An 18,729-nucleotide genomic window follows, 5' to 3' on the forward strand; every position below is an offset into this window, starting at 1 on the left:
TCTGGCCAAGCCTACCTTGGAGCCCAAGTAATGCCAATCATTTCCTTTCAAGAGACAGGATTTAAGCTGTCTTTCAGCACTTTTAATAACTGCAATAGAGAGAGATAAGGCCGGAACCCAGTAGGCTTGAATACTCAACAAGACATTTTATTAATTGCAGTCTTTGTGCATAAGAGAGGTGCTTATGAATCTAGTTAGACATTCTAGAAGAAATTCTCTCAATTTGTAGCTCACAACCCTTTATACTAATTTTCTGAGCAACCAAAGCAATGCCAAAGTGTTTCACAGGCAGCACACACTCAGAAACACTCAAAAGATGCAGAATATTACATTTTTCAGAATCAGAAATACCAGAGGTATAAAGAGTTGACTTTACAGGATTAGATGGTAACCTAGAGAGGAGGTAGAAAAGATGCAACACAAAACCTTTATACGTCTGGCAGAATTTAAGTCCCCTGAGAGAATATAAACAAGCCATCTATAAAACTCACGTTAAAGATGCTATTTCTGCAGAGTTTTCAGCAACACTTGAGATCGCTCGCCCTTTGATGCAATTTTGAGAGGACCTCCATGACATCACAAACAAACAGGATGAATTTGGGCCCCCATTCCTTGCAAATTTTTCTAAAAATACTCATCTGCTGGTATGCATTCTTTAGTCCAAGTAAAGACAGCATGGATATCAAGCCTCAATAAGATTTATTATTATACTCCAGCCAACTGAATTAAAGCCTTCAAATCCACTTTTAAAGCAATCTTAGCCCCAAAGTCTTAAAGAGTAATAGTGGAGTAGCCCTTCAGCCAAAAGCATCAGCATTCTAATTAAGATAACTTGGAATGAACATATTTGCAGTAAGTTAGGCATAGCTCTTGTGGAAAATAAGACAAGGAAGGCAAGACTTAGATGGTTTAGGCACCTGCAATTTACGCCTAATAGTGCATCAATGAAGAAGAATGAGTGAGTTATTGTGAGAGGTAGTAAAAGGGGTAGAGGTAGACCTAAAATAACTTGGAATAAGATATAAGGACTTAAGAGCCCTGAATTTGTCTGAGGAAATTGGCCATGATCATGTAAATTGGCGGAAAAAAATTCATATAACCATCCCCACCTAGTGGAACTTAAGGCTTGATTTGTTGATTAATAAAAGCATTTTAATTATTAGTCACAGAAATCCCAAACAATACAGCAGCTTATTTGCCAAAATTTTAGTCATGCAACTGTATAAGATGTTGCAGCAGCCACAGGTCTATGATCAAAAGAAGTTCCTGGGTTCTCGGCTTTAGGCACCAAAGCTAGCAAGGTAGCATTGACTGGCTTTTGGAGTTTTGAGTCAGAGAAGAAAGAAGGTGAAAGAAGACACTTCAGCCTCCAACCATGTTCAACTATACCCCAACAACATTTGTAAATTTTTCATTAAAACCATCAGACCCAGGGGCCCAATCATCAGTGACACAGAACATAGCCCTTTTTATTTGTCCTTACCAACAGTCCAGCCAAGCAAATTTTCTCCTACTCAAACCAAGTTTATAAGCCTTTCAAGGAACAAGGATTGCAAGGAGTAACACCTTTATTATGAGTACCCGAAGAAATATTAATCATAGATTTCATTTGAGACCTTGGGTTCTTGGCATTAACTTAAAAATAAAAGAGTTTGGTATTCAGGTCCCACAACTTGAGCCAATTTTTCCTATCTTCGCGTCAATATACTTTCCTTGGCCTTTTTCAGATTCAATTAGCACATTTTCGTTTAGCTTACAAAATTATTGGAGTCTCAACTTCTTAAAGATTCAGCTAAGCCATTTCCCCACCATCATTTCCCTCCTCCATCCTATTCCTAATATTAGAGAAGTATTCTTTGTGCCAGGATTTTAACACCCCTTTAAGACATTTAAGCTCATGGCAAAACATAGGAGAGCTAGATATAGAGCACGAAGACCAATAATTCCATACAGATTCTGACAACTAGGGGTAAGAGGCCCACCATAGTTCAAAAAATCTAATGGGAAACTGATTCCACCCTCAAACTTCTCAAGAGTACCAAAGCAAGCTAGAACTGAGGAGTGCCACCATCAGATGAGGAAAAACTATCTAAAAAGTGTGGGATATCAATGCCTTTCCAATTTTTTTCAATAAAATATTCAGCTCTTTTATTAGACCAAGAATAGAAGGAGACAATAAAATGGACATCATCCAAACCAGTTTGGAAGAAGAATTCTTTGAAATCTTCAACCCCCAGCCACTCTCACAGCAGAAATAGTAGCAGAGCGCTCACTAATATCCTTAACCATGTTAAAATCCCCCAGATGACAGCAAGGATAACCATCAATTCTTTGTGCATACAGGCCTTTCCAAAGGGTTTTCCTGTTCTTGACTTGGTTTGATGCATGGATAAAGGTATTCCATAAGGTGGGAAAACTACATGGCTTTACTTTTAAAGAGATAAATTGAGAAACTGTCAATAATTCAAGGATGTTGTAAAGCAAAAGATCATGAACACACCATGTTATTCAATAAGTAGCATCAATACAGTCGCTGTTAGGGACACCAACTTTTATAGATAGTATAAGTATTTTTTACTTTGCAAAAATGCTTGATTTAACCTTACTTTTACATCAACCCAATATGCTGAGAGCCTTAGATTCGATTAGACCATTCACCTCTATTTTCTTGTATAGGCCATTAAGCCTATTAATTTTCCAATTCCTAATGTTTATCTGCGTGATTAAGAAACAAAAGAATATTTATTTCTCTCAAAGCTTAACTTGGACTTTTGGAGGCTTGCCATCCTCCTTACCTCCACAAACATTTGATTGGCTTAGGACACAATCATCTTAAGTAATTGAAGAACTAGCAACTCTGTTTGTAGCCCTTGTGCTAGGACCTGTTCCAAGGGAGTCACAGCTGAACAATTATGCCCAGAAAGATTAGAATCATCAGTAGAAGAGACAAATTGGGTAGCATCAATACCTGGAGCCGAAGGAGAAACAACATGCTTAGCCAATTCATTATGTATAACATTTTTTAGAACTGCAGAGTCTATATAAGCATTAATATTTTAATAAACATATCTGACAGGTCCAAAAGAATTGGACTTGCACTTTACAGTAGGTTCTAAGAAAACCAGAGTGACCTGCAACTGCTGATGCCAAATGATAAGACTTTAGGGGTTTATCACAGAGAAATTGGGGAAATTGAAAGAAAGGAAAATAGAAAGAGAAAATAGGGTTGACCAATTTGAGGGGACCTGCCTCCAAATTAGCCAAAGCTTATGAATTACGTTGTTGCTTGTGACTGAATTAGGCACTAATAAAATTCTCCTCTTATATAGTAAGTTCAAAGAGTCTCAAAAGTAAGACAGAATAAAGTGGGCTCTTCTTGTAGCTCTTGGATAATACCTCTAGTCATATTTTGACACCATTTCCTTCCTGATTTGTTCAAGAGTAGTACATGCAGGCACAGAAATAGCTGCAAGTTCAACTTGTTCACAAAGTCGTGACAATGCATCTACCACCACATTCTCAGCTCCTTTCTTGTAAATAATCTCAGTCGTAGCCCAACAACTTAGTGACCGACTTCTATTGTTCCATGGAAGAGATTTGCTGCTTTAAAAAATACTTCAGGCTCTTGTAATCAATTCAGATTTGAAAATGCCAACCAATTGAATACGGTCTCCTCTTTTAAATCTATGCACAATGGCTAGCATCTCTTTGTCATAAGCAGACATGTTGATGTGGGATGGAGAAAGAACCTAAGTGGTAAAAGCAATGAAGCACCCGTCTTACATTAAAACTGCATCAATCCTAATGCGTCAAACTCAATGACGAACACCTTGTTGAAATCTACCAAGACAAGAACTTGTGTGGTGGATATTGCGTGCTTAAGCTTGCCAAAGGCTTGTTCAGCTTCCTCACTCAATTTGAAAGCATCCTTTTCAGTAGCATGGTTTGTGGAGCCCTAATCTTTCCATAATCTTTGACAAGCTTGCAGTAGTAACCAATCAACCTCAAAAATCCAACCAACATTTTGATTTCTTGTGGAATAGGCAAGTCTGCCATCACTTGTTAGAAAGGTAAATTAAAACGCCTTGGGGAACAATATGCCCAAGTATTCCACATGCACTCAACCAAAGCTGCGTTTAGATTTCTTGACAAACAGATGATGCTCACGAAGAGTGGTAAGTACAATTTGCAAATGATATAAATGGAATTCAAGAGATGAGCCATACATCAAGATATTATTTTAAAAAAATGAGAACAAACTTAGGTAGGTAGGTCGGAAAATGTCTTTTATGAGACTTTAGAAGATCGAAGGCGCATTGGTTAACCCAAAAGGCATAACCTATAACACATAATGGCCACCGTGAGTTTTAAAAGCAATCTGTTGAATGTCATCCTCATGTACCCGACTATAATGATAGTCTGACCCCAGGTCAAGTTTAGTGAACTCTTGGGCACCTCCAACCTCATCTAACAATTCATCGACAACAAGGATAGGATATTTATCCTTCACAAAGTTCTTGTTCAGTAAAGTTGTTATCCTATGACGTGGAGGTTATGGGCTCAAGGCGTGTAAACAACCTCTTGCAAAGAATGCAAGGTAAGGCTGCATACTATAAACCCATTGTGGTCTGGCCCTTCTCCAGACCCCACATACACAAGAGTTTGACAGCCCTTTTTTTTTTTGAAGTTCTTGCTCAATGCTCAATAATCAACACACATCCGCCAATAGCCATTTTTTCACCAATAATACAAGAAGAATATGGACTAACACTTGATTGAATTAAGCTAGCATCTAACATTTCTCTCACTATATTTTCTATTTCCGCTTTATGAAAATAAGGGTAGCGATAAGAACGGACGTTAGTAGGGACAAAACCTGGCAATAGAGGAATGCAGTGATCATGTGTTCACTAAGGCGGCAACCCCTATGTCCACAAATAAGTTAGAAAAATCTAAAATAAGAGATTCTAGCCGTTCATCCTGACCAGAATGAAGTTGTAACTTCTTTGGTGCGCGAAGTTGTACCAGGGAGCCATTTTCTCCTTTTTAATGAGCTTCTCCATACAATTTATTGAAACTGAATTGACATTACCACAAAGTTTTCCTTTAAGAGTCACTTTCTAGTCGTTCATGGGAACTATACAACCAGTTTAGAAAAATTCAAAGCTATACCACCTAAAGTCCTTTACCATTCAATACCCAAAACCATTTCATAGTCTTTCTAGTGCCAGCAAAAATAAATCAACATGCAACCGATGATTTTGCATAGTAAATTTAACCTTTGGACACTTGCTTTGACATGTCAAGATCCTTCCATCTACAACCTTCACGTCAAACTTTTCACATTGCTCCACAAGATAGGCCAGCCATTTAACAGTTTGTGTCCAAAAAATTATTAGTTCTACCCATATCAAGTAATATAGTAATAGGTTGGCGTCTTAGGAATCCACCAATTTTCATGGTCTGAGGATTAGCATACCCAGCTAAAGCATGAATTAAAGAAGTTTTAGATTCATCGTTGTCATGGGATTCCATTCCTTCTTCATCTGAATAAGGGGATTCATCCTTAATCTCTTCTAGATCCTCCACTAGTTCAATCATCAAGAGTCGTCTTTTTTGCGATGGTGCCATCTATGCCACTTCTCATCACAATGACAGCACAAACCCTTTGTCGTTCGCTCTTCTTAAATTCATCCAGAGTAAATCTTTTGGCAGGAGAACTGCAAGTAGGTGGTGTGATAGTGTTGTTGACATTATACTTGGTAATGGCCTAGCTAAAGTAATGTCATTCTTCTCCCAACTTCCTTTCTTGTAAGTAAACAAAATAAATTTCAGCAGTCATAGTCCATGACAAATGCACTTTGACCTCACACTGAATGTCAGGTAGGAGACTTTCAATAAAAGTACCGATGAGTTGACTTTCATCCCAATCTTTAATCCTCTTTGATAGCCACTCAAATCAAGTCTAGTACTACAAGACAGTGCTAGTTGATGTATTTTGGCAAGCTCTCCATCAATATTCTCATATTCAGTGGGCCCTTATCGAACAAGTAATCCAAAAACAAATTCAGCCCATGAAGGCATTCCATAACAAACTTCAAACCAGTCATACCATTGAATGGCATCCTAATCCAAACTAATACAACAATCTCAACTTTAGATGTTTATAGAATGCAGCAAAAGGAAAAGTATTTTTCATCCCTACAAACCCAACTAGTACAATAGTCACTGTCCCATGAAGGAAATTCCACCTTCATATGAGGACCATGATCACACTCGCCTTGGTAACCTCCTTCACACGCATCTCTTAAAATTGAGGCTTAAACATATTGCTAAGTCCAGCCTTTAGCCTAGCTTCCATTTGGGACTCTGCTAAATTTTCTAATGCCATTGCATATGAGTGAAGATCAAGAATTCCAAGATCTTGCTTTTGCCAGCAAGTTAACAACATCCACAAGAACGTTGGCTCTAATACCAAATGAAATCCAAGAGCTCTTGGGCAAATAAGGGTTAATTCATTCACTGGTTATTCAGCATCAACAAGTAGACCCTAGGGTTTTATCGTAGAGAAGTTTGGGAAATTGAAAGGAAAATAGAAAGAGAAAATTGGGTTGATCACTTTGAGAGGGTCTGCCTTGAAGTTAGCCAGAGGCTATGAATTATGTTATTGTTTAAATGAAAAGCCCCGTACAGTTAAATATATATAGGGTAGGGAACCATACTCCTGTTAGGAATGTAAAATACACCAATCCAAGTCCTCAATAGACTCGATACTAATTGATTTGGAAATCCTAAAACATTGAATAAAGATCCCAACACTAAATAGAATCTCAATTGATTTGGGAAGCATGACATTAAATAGAAAATCCCAATTGATTTGGGAATCCTAACATAACTCTTAAGCTAGGGGAGGAAAATACTCTCGATCAAATGAATTAGCGAAAAAAGGATTCATGTAGCCAACCACATCTAGCGGGACTTGAGGCCTCTTCTTGTTGTTGTAGGAATCCACATATAACGGAGTATCTATTGAACTAGCATGTAACTAAGCTCAATAGGAGTCGAAAGGGAATATTGTAAAATCTTAACTATGCAAGAAACTTATCGAGCTGAAACTTCTCCTTCCAACCCTAGGAAAAGTTAGAGAGGAAAATGGGGCTATTACCGATAAACCACAAACCATTCTCAAGTATCAAGTTTTTTATCTCCCAAACAAATGAACTTTAATAAGAATCCATCCAATAGATTGAAGATTTCTATAGAACCAGCCTTCTTCCATTTTTTATCTATTATATTCCTTACACAAGATAATGGTGGAGGCCTACTTACAAATTGTCCAAAGAGTGCATCTTGCCATTTCTCAGCTACAATTCTGAATATCTCACTAAGCGATTTATCAGTGCTCTTCCATCAAGCTTCATAGGTTCACAAAATTTATCATTCATGCCCCCCCTCAAAGACAAATTGTCAAACAAGCTACACAAAGGATTCTTCGATGTTTGACCAACGTGGTTCTTTTCCAATGGTTCTATAGCAAATTGCTTCTCTGCAAATTGGAATTCTCCTGGTCTTCAAAAACTTCAACAAGCTTACATCCAATTGAACAGTCAATCTCTTGAGAAGATTTTTCAAGAAAAAGGCTCATACTGAAAAACAATCCAACTAATTGAGAAGAATGCACAAAGAAGAACTGACCAGGTCATAAGGTAGGTTTCTCATTGTGTAAACTTGCATAAGATAAGATGATACTTCAGTTGTGCACCAAGTTGAGATCAAAGTTGTACAAATTATCTCACTGCATATAAGGACTTGCATAAAGTTTGGAGGTGGTAATAACCATATGAACCACAAAATGCTCATTATTCTTTGTGGCTTACCAGCTGATTTTTAAAGTATTGTTATTTTTTTCCAACTAGAAGACCATTGCTTGCTTGGTCATAGTTGCACATATTAGTTTCAAAAAACTCTCCAAAGACCCAGGGGTATTGGGTACAAATATACCAAACAATGTCTCACTATTTTTTCGTGGCTTGCTAGATGATTTTCAACTAGCAGACTATCGCTTGTTTGGTTAGTTGGACATACTAGTTTTGAAGAACCTTCTGAAGACCCAAGGGTATTGGGTAAAAAACGTCTAGTCAAGGGGGAGGACAACAATGACTCACTATATTCATCACTATTAAAGCAATTCAGCCAATTCAATATACAATAAAAATGCACTGGTTAATTTCAATTATGGATCATTGATGTCTAAGTGAACTTAATTCTTGGTTGCAGCCTGATGGGAATCAACATGCACCTTGAGTATCTTTCACGGATATTTTGACACGTGGACGACCACCCGAAGTCTACCATTAGATGTGAACTTTATTTGCAACAATTGAAGCTTCTCTTGGAAGCTAGCTTGGAAAGAGGATGACAACTTGCAAGTCAAAAAGTCTTGGTTTTTCAAGAAGCATGACAACTTGCAAGTCAAAGAGTCTTGCTTTTTCAAGAAGCATTTATTTCATTTTAAGTTCCTAGACTCCACTATCATAATTATTCTACTTCCTAGGCACCTATTTCCTATGACAAACTATTTCCTAGGAACCTCATTACCAATGTTTTAAATGTTTTATTTTACTTTTGTATTTTCTTTAATATCTTAAGAAGCCATGTGCAAGTCATGTGCATGCTCATGTAAGGCTATAAATATGCCATCACTTGTATTGTAAAAGGTATCTTTGCATTATCAAATAAAAAGTAACCCTTTTCTTGAACTTGTGAATCTTGTTCCTCACCTTGTGAATGAGTAGTGTGAGGCTAGGTTCCGTCTCCCTAGAGATTGGGTGGTGAGAGACCACGACAACATCAACGTCATCATCAACACTACACGCCCAAGCCTCTTTCATAGCTCACAGCCACAACCACCTCAAGCTTTATTCTTGTCTCAAGATTCCTAAGGATCAACAAGCTTGTTCGTGGTGCAATCGAGTACTCATGTCTCTTGGTGTTTGACATTCCGAACCTTTTGGTAAGCTCGTTTCAATTATTTGTTTGTGACCATCTAAAACAGCCCCTAAAAGTACCTTGTAAGCCTTGACACTCTACCTGAATCCTTGATTGAAAAACCTTGTTCATTCTCTTTGAATCTTCCCTGATTTTCAACATGAACATGTTTGCTAGTACCGTGCTTAGGGATATTTGATTTGTACACTAGGACTTGTGATCTAAGACTTCTAATATAACATTTTTAAAGTGAACTTGATTGCTTCAATGAAATGATCAACTAAGGGATTTAAAACCAAATCATACACGTTTTCAAAATCTCAACAACTTGTGATCATAAGAATATGTTTGTGATGTTCATGCTTGGATAATTCAATTCTTCCCATAGATTGTTATATTGTGTGTGCTACAAAGAGGGTCAACCGTAGGACTAGGGCTACTTAGAACCGCCCTACGTCACAACCCAAGGCCCAAAAAATTAATTTCAATGCAATTCAGATAAAAATGAATTTCTAACACAAACCTGCAGTCCCCGATTATGCCAGATATCAGTTACACTGGTATCTGCCCCTGCTTGCTTCTTCAGCTTGTGAAGGTCCATTGAACCATTATGATCCATCCTCTTCATACGCAATACTGTCACGCACAGGACATCATAGGCAGGAAATGAGTCAGACTGATTAGAAACCTTCAGCATACACAATAATTGTAAGAAGTCCTCGAGAGCTGATGTCAGACATGGCAGTCAACTGTTCAGCTCTACCTATCATGCAATGAGAGGATGTACCAGCTGAATGTTGATAGGCTTCAACAGCAAGGTCTGCTTTCTCACTACCAATAACAAAGGATCTTTGATTAGGTGTAACAGGTTTATGCATTTCACTATGAGTATTAGAATAATGTGATCTCTGTAGAGGCTCGAGCACTCGAGGCTTCTTTTTAACTTGATACCCAATGAGTCCACAATGGTAATCCCTGTCAATGTTTAAAAATGTGAAAGAGCTAGGTATTTAGAATTTACCCTGATAAACTAACCATTGCATAACTATAATTGTACACTATAAAATAAATAAAATAGCTCTAGCTTGTTTTTCGCAATATTCGAAGGCATCAGGCCACAATCTAAATAAAATCCCATGAGAAAGGAAAAGATAAAAATTGAAATAATTTAAATCAATTTGAACCTGTAAGCATTTCTAGTTATACATAGACTTAATCTTAAAGCTATGTATAGGGGAAAAAAAAAGAACTTATTCATTTTCCATGCAGTGCTCAAAACTCAAAAGCTGCTTAGAATGAACTTTGACAAACAAGGGAATGCAAAAAGTCAGCAGAACGACACTAATTCACTAAAAGTGTAATGAAGAGTATCGGCAGGACTAGAAGAGAATTTAAGGTGATTTTTCTACATGAAATCGTGAATGCTATACTCTTCACATGTACATAAAAGGAAAAAAATATCTAACCAGTGCTCAAGTATTATTTCTTTCAAGCAGCCTCCAAGCATTTTGAAAAGGATTTAAGGTGATTTTTCTAGATGTAAGTAATGAACACTATACTCTTCACATGAATATAAAAGGTATAAAATATGTTACCAATACTCAAGTGTCATTTCTTTCAAGCGGCCTTCAAGCTTTTGGAAAAGGGTAGTTCTCTCAAAATCTTGCTTATCGTGAGTAGGCTGAACAAAGTTTGCTTCTAAAACACCTTTAGATTAGAGAACAAACATCACTTGGAAGCAGTATGATACAATCTTGAAAAAATTCAATCAGACCAAAAAAATAAATAAATAAAATGCAGCAACTGATAAAGGGGCTTCTCACCAACAACTCCTCTACCTCTACTGTCTGTAAACCTCACAACCTGCCAAAATGGCTGCAAAGGAAGAAAATATTGCAACTGTGAATCAAGTGCCCCATTATCCCTAAAACATAATAAAGCAATTTCTATACTAGAAGAGAATATGTTATCCTGCTTTTTCCTGAGGCCATAGTGATTGAAGGCAGGTTTGAGCTCCATGTAAATCACAAAAGAAGAAAAAGCTGTGCACATTGATTAAACAGAATGAAATATTTATATGACCATGGGATGCAGGGGCAGCATCAAGGATCTGCAGCCATGGGGAGAAGATAGAAGAAATTGAAAAGAAGGAAAGGGAAGAGAGGAGAGAAGAGATACAAGGAGAAAAATTACATTTGCTACAAATTCAAATTCAACAACCTACTTACAACATGGCTTTCACACACTATTTATAAGAAAGCCTCTAACACATGAAATTACACATGCCCCTAAAACTACATTACATTACAAACACGCCATTACAATACACAAATATTACAAACAAGCCCCCAAATACACATAATACTATACTAATTAACTAAACACATAATAAACTACTGCCTAAACCCAACAATCCCTTGACCCAATTCTTCTTAATTATTCTCTAACAAGGATATTCCCAAGATCTTACTTCTTGTCCTATATCATATATCCCTAGTTAGAAAGAATTCAGCCTCAAATTTTGAAGTGCTGGAGGATCGAAAAAAAAAAAACAAAATTTGGACTCTTCGAAAGCAAGTGCTTGAGCAATGCAAAAAACCACGACCCTTTGGCAGCATCATAGACTTGAATTGAGAGTTGACATCAATGAACACATCATAAATGACAAACTCAACAATAAGAATGTCTAAAAGGCTTTCGATGTCTTCAAACATACACATTTTCTTCGTTGCAGTGTCTTCAAGTTGAGTAACTCTTGCACATTTCTTATCTTGGGTGGTAGGTAGAGCGGGCTTAAATAAGTTCTTCTTATAGTGAAAGGCATATATGTTCTCATGTCCTTGAGTCACACCCAAATCATCCAACCAAGGAGTACAAAGCCAATTTTCATGGGGATGATATCACACCACATGTCAGCAAAGTATGCACCCATTTGGATAGGATCCAAACATCTTTCATAAACATGCAAGGTAGTGTTACTAATCCAAGACATCTCATAAGGCTATGGGTGAGGCTTTGGATGAAGATGCATACGAATGACTCCACTTGTAGAAACCATATTCATAGGGCATCAAGGTATGATAAATGGCATTCGGCATTCCTTTTTCCAATAATTTGTCACCATATTGCTGGATTTATACATATATCCATTGCAACTATATATAACCAAAAGTCCTTGACACAATTTGACCAGAATTCTCAATCTATTCATGTAAAACCACAAGTTGAAAACACAAATTCTTGAGACTGGAACCAATTTCTCGAGATTCAGGCAAGTTTTTTTGACGTGTCACCAGATCATGAGTCACCAGCAGCAACTTTCCAGCGATGAAATTTTGATACGGAGACCAGGGAATTAGGATTGTACTGGTAGTGGAGGTCTGATAAAAAACAAAATGCAGGAAGTGAGGGATTTTAAGGGGCAAACAGCCGGAGATGTTTGGCCAGCCCGTGGGAACCCTCTGGTGGTTGGACAGCAACAAGATTTTGAGTGGAAGGGTTTCAGGGTTTCTGATGTCAATGGGATGGTCACTGGAAAGTAGTGTTTGAAGAATTGGGGCACAAATGGAATATTTGAAATTGTTCAGAACTGCTTTTTTTTACTGTAACATCAGAGCAGGGAATCAGAAATTAGAATCAGAAAGATATAGGAGTAAAGGAGAAGCATAGACCGAAGAAGACATTAGAAAGAAGATAAAGAAGGGAAAAGAAGGGGGGAGGAGGAAGAAAAAACATAGAATCAGAATAGAAAAGAGAGTTCAGATCAGCAAACAGGAAAGTACAGAGATTGAGAGAACTAGGCGGATTATGCGGAAAAATATAGAAGAAGGCAAGAAGAAGACAAGGAGAGGAGGAGAATACAGACGTACAGAGAGAGGGAAGCAGAAAGGCAGAATTACAGAGTAGAAATTAGAAGGCAGCAGAGAGTTAGAAAAAGAATAGAGAAGAACAGAAGGGGAAGAAAGAAAAAGAAAGACAAGAGAGGGGAAAATGGTCGATTGAAGTGGAAGAACAAAGATTGATATTGGGCTCTGCTACCAAATTATGCAGGGGCAGCATCAAGGATCAGCGGCCATAGGGAGAAGATCAAAGAAATTGAACAGAACAAGGAAAGGGAAGAGCAGAGAGCGGAGATGCAAGGGGGAAACTCACGTTCATTTCAAATTCAAATTCAACAGCCTACTTACAAAATGGCTTTCACACATTATTTATAAGAAAGCCTCTAACACATGAAACTACACAAACCCCTAAAACTACGTCACATCACAAACACATCCATTACAATACACAAATATTACAAACAAGCCCCCAAATACAGATAACACTATACTAATTAAACTAAACACATTATAACTAACTAAATCCAGCAATCCCTTCTCAAGATCTTGTTCTTTTCATACATCACCATGTAAGACTCCAATTTATACAAACACAAAAAAGGTGCAGTTGGAAGTGGAACCACTGCTACTGATTTAACCTTTAAAAATGATTCCATAATGCTTTTCATGGCATTCAAACAGATTCATGTTTCTGTTAAACCTAGTTTAATATAAATAATTTTAGGATAATATAGTGCTATTTGCACTTTCTTTTAGTGGATAGACTCTCCTTCCAACGTCAACCTATAGCTAAATAAAAGACAATATAGATCCATAGCAACATAATAAAAGAGAAACCAACAATGATTCCATATGTGAGAGGTAGAGGTAGAGTCAACTAAGACAGAATCAAAATAATTGTTTAAGATTGTCTGGACATGTGCAATGGAGGCATGCATGGTAAAGAGTGATCTTATTTAGTTGAAGAGCATTATAAAAGAAAAACAAAGAGAAACATGGATTGAGAAGCTATAAAAAAATTTAATAAATTTGATCTTAACAAAAAGGAATATTTTAAATTGAGTTAGTGTTGTGAAAATTGAATCCACAGCGGAATAAAACGATCTTACAAACGCAGCAACCAACAATGCAATATACAGAACAACAATCACGCAGATTATAATGAAAGCAACAACAATGACACTAAAAAATTACGTGATTCGGTAATACCTACATCCACGGGAGCAACCGGCAATGTGATTTTCACTATCTTGTGTCCAAAAGACTTGAACATTACATAGTTACAACAAAAACCATGTATATATAAGTTTCCCAGAGGCTTTCCCTCCAAACCCAACCTGTCCAACGTCCCAATTCAAAAGTTTGAAAACAAACGTTGAGTAACCAAGCCAAACTGTCGACAGTTTGCAAAGATACTGTCAATGGTTTAATACCGCGAGCAAATAGTCAAATTAACAGACTCAAAACCGTCGATTGTTTCACTGCATCTAAACCAAACCGTCGACGGGTTCCTCCTGCAAGTTAGCATTCCTGTTTTCTTCTTCCACTCAACATGCGAGTCACATATTACAACAATCTCCATCTTGGCAAATACGTCCCTTAGGAGAAAACTGAAAACATAAACCCACTGCTCCACCTTGACCTTGGGACATTAGGTTGGGACCGCCTCCCGTCTAGCAACTCGAGACAAAATCAAGTCCAAGCAAAGCTTGAACTTGTCCATGGTAGCTTCCGCTTTTTCCAAAAATCCCGACTCAATTGTAAATAGTGTAACCTGATACTGTACCCTAGACTTCCAACAAATAGGCCTTCCCACAACAGTATACACATACTCTGTTGTAAAACTTTTGTCATCAAAGCCCCCTGCATAGTCTGCATCCACAAATCTTAGAACTAACAGGTCAATCTGTTGTCTACCAAAATAAACCACTGCACTAGCATAGGGGACCTTTGACATGTCCCGAACATCACCGTCCTTCCTTGGGTACCAAGCAGTAGACAATTTACATTGATTCTCCACAAAACCGCCCTGAGACAACCACAATCTCCCTACAGTTCTATTCACAAAGTCATCCTAAGATAACCCCAATCTCCCTGCAGCTCTGTCATTACAAATCTCCAACCCAAGACTCTTTTTGACCGTACCCAAAACCTTCATGTCAAAACCAAACTCAACAAAGTTTCCAACTTATTAGCCTCAGTCAAAATCTTCTTAGAAAATAACATGTTATTCACATAAAACAACAGAAACATTACCCCCTTGCATCCTATCATCGTCTTCCCTTCTGGAAGTTCCACCAACTCTCACATCTGATTCTTATACAGTAACTCCCTCTTCTCTAGCATAGCACTCATCCATCTATTTTGCCCTTTGTTGTGCACCGCATCTTGAAAAATAGTAGAAACCTTGCTGGCAGTAATGAATACATAAGACACCAGATCATCAAATTCACACCTGAGTGATGGCCTGAGAGTGCATCTAAATCCATTGTGATCCTACTGGTCTCCCGAGCTATACCTTCCTGCATTATGAACAATGTCATCTCTGCCCTGAGTTTGTAACTCCACCTACATCACATGTTCATTGTTGCTGCAGTTTTCTGATACCTGTTTTTCTTCCTTTACATGAGTACGCTACATCACTCCGGTTTTATGTGTCTAATTTTTCCGCACTTGAAACACCTTATATCCTTCTTCTTCTCAAACTGCAACAAAGATTTATTACCATTCGATCCGCTCCAGAATTTTCTTCTCCCACGTTCTTGGTTACCCTTTACCACAAGTCCTTCACCATGTGAAATTTCATCGCCGATCATCTTTCTTGGATGAAAACCCAGCAATGCGCTTGTTACCTCTTCCAAATTCAGGGTTTCTTTACCCCATGTTAGAGTAGTAACCAAATTCTCATACGTGTGAGACGCAGGTAGAGAATTCAATAACATCAACGCCTTGTCTTCCTCCTCGAACTTCACATCAACCCATATCAAATCACTTACAATTTGATTGAATGCATTGATGTGTTGGTTCAAATCTGAACCCTCCAACATCTTAAGCCAATACAATCTTTGCTTAAGAAATAACTTGTTCGATAAAGACTTGGACATATATCGGCTTTCCAGTTTCTACCAAACTGCTGTCGGAGAATCCTCATCCATGACATGATACAGCACGTCATCGGCCAAACAAAGTCTAATAGTTGGCACAGCCTTTGCTTCCAATTCATTCCAACTTGTTTCATCCATGCTTTCCAATTGAACTCCGTATAAAGCCTTCACCATACCTTACTGCACTAAAAGATCCTTAACCCTTCTCTACCATAAACCGAAGTTTCCCGTTCCATCGAACTTAACGACATCGAACTTTGCAGAAGAAGTTTCAGAAACCATTACAACAATGCTCTAATTCCAATTTGTTGCAAAAATTGAATGCACAATGGAATAAAACGATTTTACAAACACAGCAACCAACAGTGAAATATACAAAACAACAATCACGCAAATTATAATGAAAACAACAACAATGACACAAAAAAATTAGGTGGTTCGGCAACGCCTACATCCACGGGAGCAATTGGCAATGTTATTTTCACTATCTTGTGACCAAAAGACTTGAACATTACATAGTTACAACATAAACTATGTATATATAAGTTTTTCGGAGGCTTTCCCTCCAAAACTCAACATGTCCAACATCCCAATTCAAAAATTCGAAAACAAACGCTGAGTAACCGAGCTGAACCGTCGATGGTTTGCAGAGATACCGTTGACGGTTTAATACCAAGAGCAAACAGTCTAACTAACAGACTCAGAACCGTCGAATGTTTCATTGCGTTTGGACCAAACCGTCGACGGTTACAGGGAAACCATCGACGGTTTCCTCCTGCAAGTCAGCATTCCTGTTTTCTCTTTCTATATGTCTTTCACTCAACATATGAGCCACATATTACAACAATTAGAGAAAAAAAATGATATAGCCAACTCGATAAATGGAATAAAGGCCTTTCTTTTTATTTTACATCCAAACTCTTCTCCAATGCCCTATCTCTTGCACTTATGGGGCACATGAAGCTAAAAGTGAAGACAAAATTAATACACCAAGAAACAACCTTGCTAAACAATTTGTGTATCGAGAGAGAGAGAGAGAGAGAGAGAGAGAGAGAGAGAGAGAGAATCTACTAAAAAGAAATTACTTCGAGGAAGATTTTCAAAAAATATCTCCTAAGTAGCACCCTAATCTGCTATAAGATTTCATTGATCAAATGTATATAATTTGTGTTAAAGGTAAAAACATACTAAAAATATAATGCATTAACAAAGCCCTAATATACTACAAGAAAGTAAATCAAACTGAGTGAAAAATAATTACGAGTATAAGACGATTCTTGTGGTACACATTGAAGCCGTGCATATTCACATGAGGAGCTTCCTTCAGAAACCCTATTGTCGTTATAACTGTACCCTGCATAGTTGTATCATAACACAAGTGAATTATTGCAACTAAATACATGCATTAAGCATATGTTTTCAAGAGATTGGTGTTAGATTAGCAACTTAGAACATAAAGACCCTCACCAGTAACAATAACGAGGTAGCTGACAAAATTTTGTAGGAAAAATCTAGAAAAATTGAAAAATTGGAATTCAAACTCAGGTACCCTAAGAAAGAAATACATAAGAATGTGATGGCAACATTTCTAGACAAAAACATAAATGCAAATGCTAAAATAGTAAGAGATAGAATCATAAGTATTGAGATTGTTTAAGGACAAGATAATAAATATGATTAGTGCCTATGCTCCTTAAGTTGGTTTATTAGAAAACCTTAAAAGGCAATTTCAAAAAATATGGATAATATTATACAGGGGATCTCAAGGGAAAATATTCATATGACAAATTTGAATAGTCACATTGAAAAAGACAACAAAGGTTATGAGAAGATATATGAATGAGAACCTAAATGGAGATAAAAATTACCCCACTAATACGATCTATAGAGATTGTTATGTCCTATAATATTTTAACAATGAATATTGCCAACCATCCAAAATGGACAACATAAAAGTCATATAGATATTCTTTAACAAGGAAGGTAGATCATTTATCATGTAAGAACTGAAAATTTATTCCGCATAAAAGTTTCTAACTACACAACACAGAGTACTAGTGTTAAGATATATGAATTAAAAATGGAAGAAAAGTGGTAATAGGAATTAATAAGAGAACTAGGCGGTGGAACCAAAAAGGCAAACAATAATAAACGTACGATAAAACGATAAAAGAAGGGGACTATAGACAATAAGAAATAATGTAGACACACTCTTTGAAAGAGGATGGCTAGGTTCTCTTAAAGATTTAGTAATAAAGTTTATAGGTTAATCTAGACAAAGATGCATGATTAGTGAAGAGAACAGAGTGTGGAGCAAGATGCCCAAAAAGCAATTAAATCAAAAAGATGCCGGTTAAGACATGGAAACAATATAGAAACATGGAAAATTTTTTATAAGCATAAGATGCAATAAAAACTTAAAAAACTTTTTAAAAAAAAATTTGTTAGTGAATCTAAACTTAGATTACACACGCGCGCGCGCGCGCATAGATACTAACGTAGGGGAGGAAACACACATTTAAACTTGCTAGAGTTAGAGAGAAAAAAATTGCAGAGACCTAGGTAATCTCATTTGTAACAAAAAAGAAAAGATAAGTGTTTTATTTAAAGAATAAGGCAGAAAAAAAAAACCTATGCACAAAGCTCCCATGTATGTTGGGCCTAGGGAAGGGGCGAACCATGATGGGTCTATAGTACGCACCCTTACCTTTCATTTTTGCAAGAGGTTGTTACCACGGCTCGAACCCGTGACCTCCTCCAAATCACATGGCGACAACTCAATCATTGCACCAAGACTC

The 18,729-nt window shown here is 37.2% G+C and overlaps 1 protein-coding gene across 5 annotated transcripts in view; it reads right to left on the minus strand.

Annotated features, from left to right (window-relative positions):
* Positions 1-18,729, minus strand: part of LOC131146769 (protein MICRORCHIDIA 6-like) — a 63,374-nt gene that overhangs the window by 15,244 nt on the left and 29,401 nt on the right. For 3 of the 5 annotated variants that reach the window (XM_058096542.1, XM_058096539.1, XM_058096540.1), the window contains exons 13-17: positions 17,193-17,285; positions 10,812-10,863; positions 10,584-10,695; positions 9,776-9,963; positions 9,512-9,624 (exon numbers count right to left, since the gene is read on the minus strand). In XM_058096542.1, the coding sequence (XP_057952525.1) occupies positions 9,512-9,624; positions 9,776-9,963; positions 10,584-10,695; positions 10,812-10,863; positions 17,193-17,285 (558 nt within the window). The remainder of the gene's footprint in view (positions 1-9,511; positions 9,625-9,775; positions 9,964-10,583; positions 10,696-10,811; positions 10,864-17,192; positions 17,286-18,729) is intronic. The other 2 variants (XM_058096541.1, XM_058096544.1) reach the window with 1 other exon arrangement.

The sequence above is a fragment of the Malania oleifera genome, chromosome 13 (assembly GCF_029873635.1).
Source record: "Malania oleifera isolate guangnan ecotype guangnan chromosome 13, ASM2987363v1, whole genome shotgun sequence".
NCBI classification, from domain to species: domain Eukaryota; kingdom Viridiplantae; phylum Streptophyta; class Magnoliopsida; order Santalales; family Ximeniaceae; genus Malania; species Malania oleifera.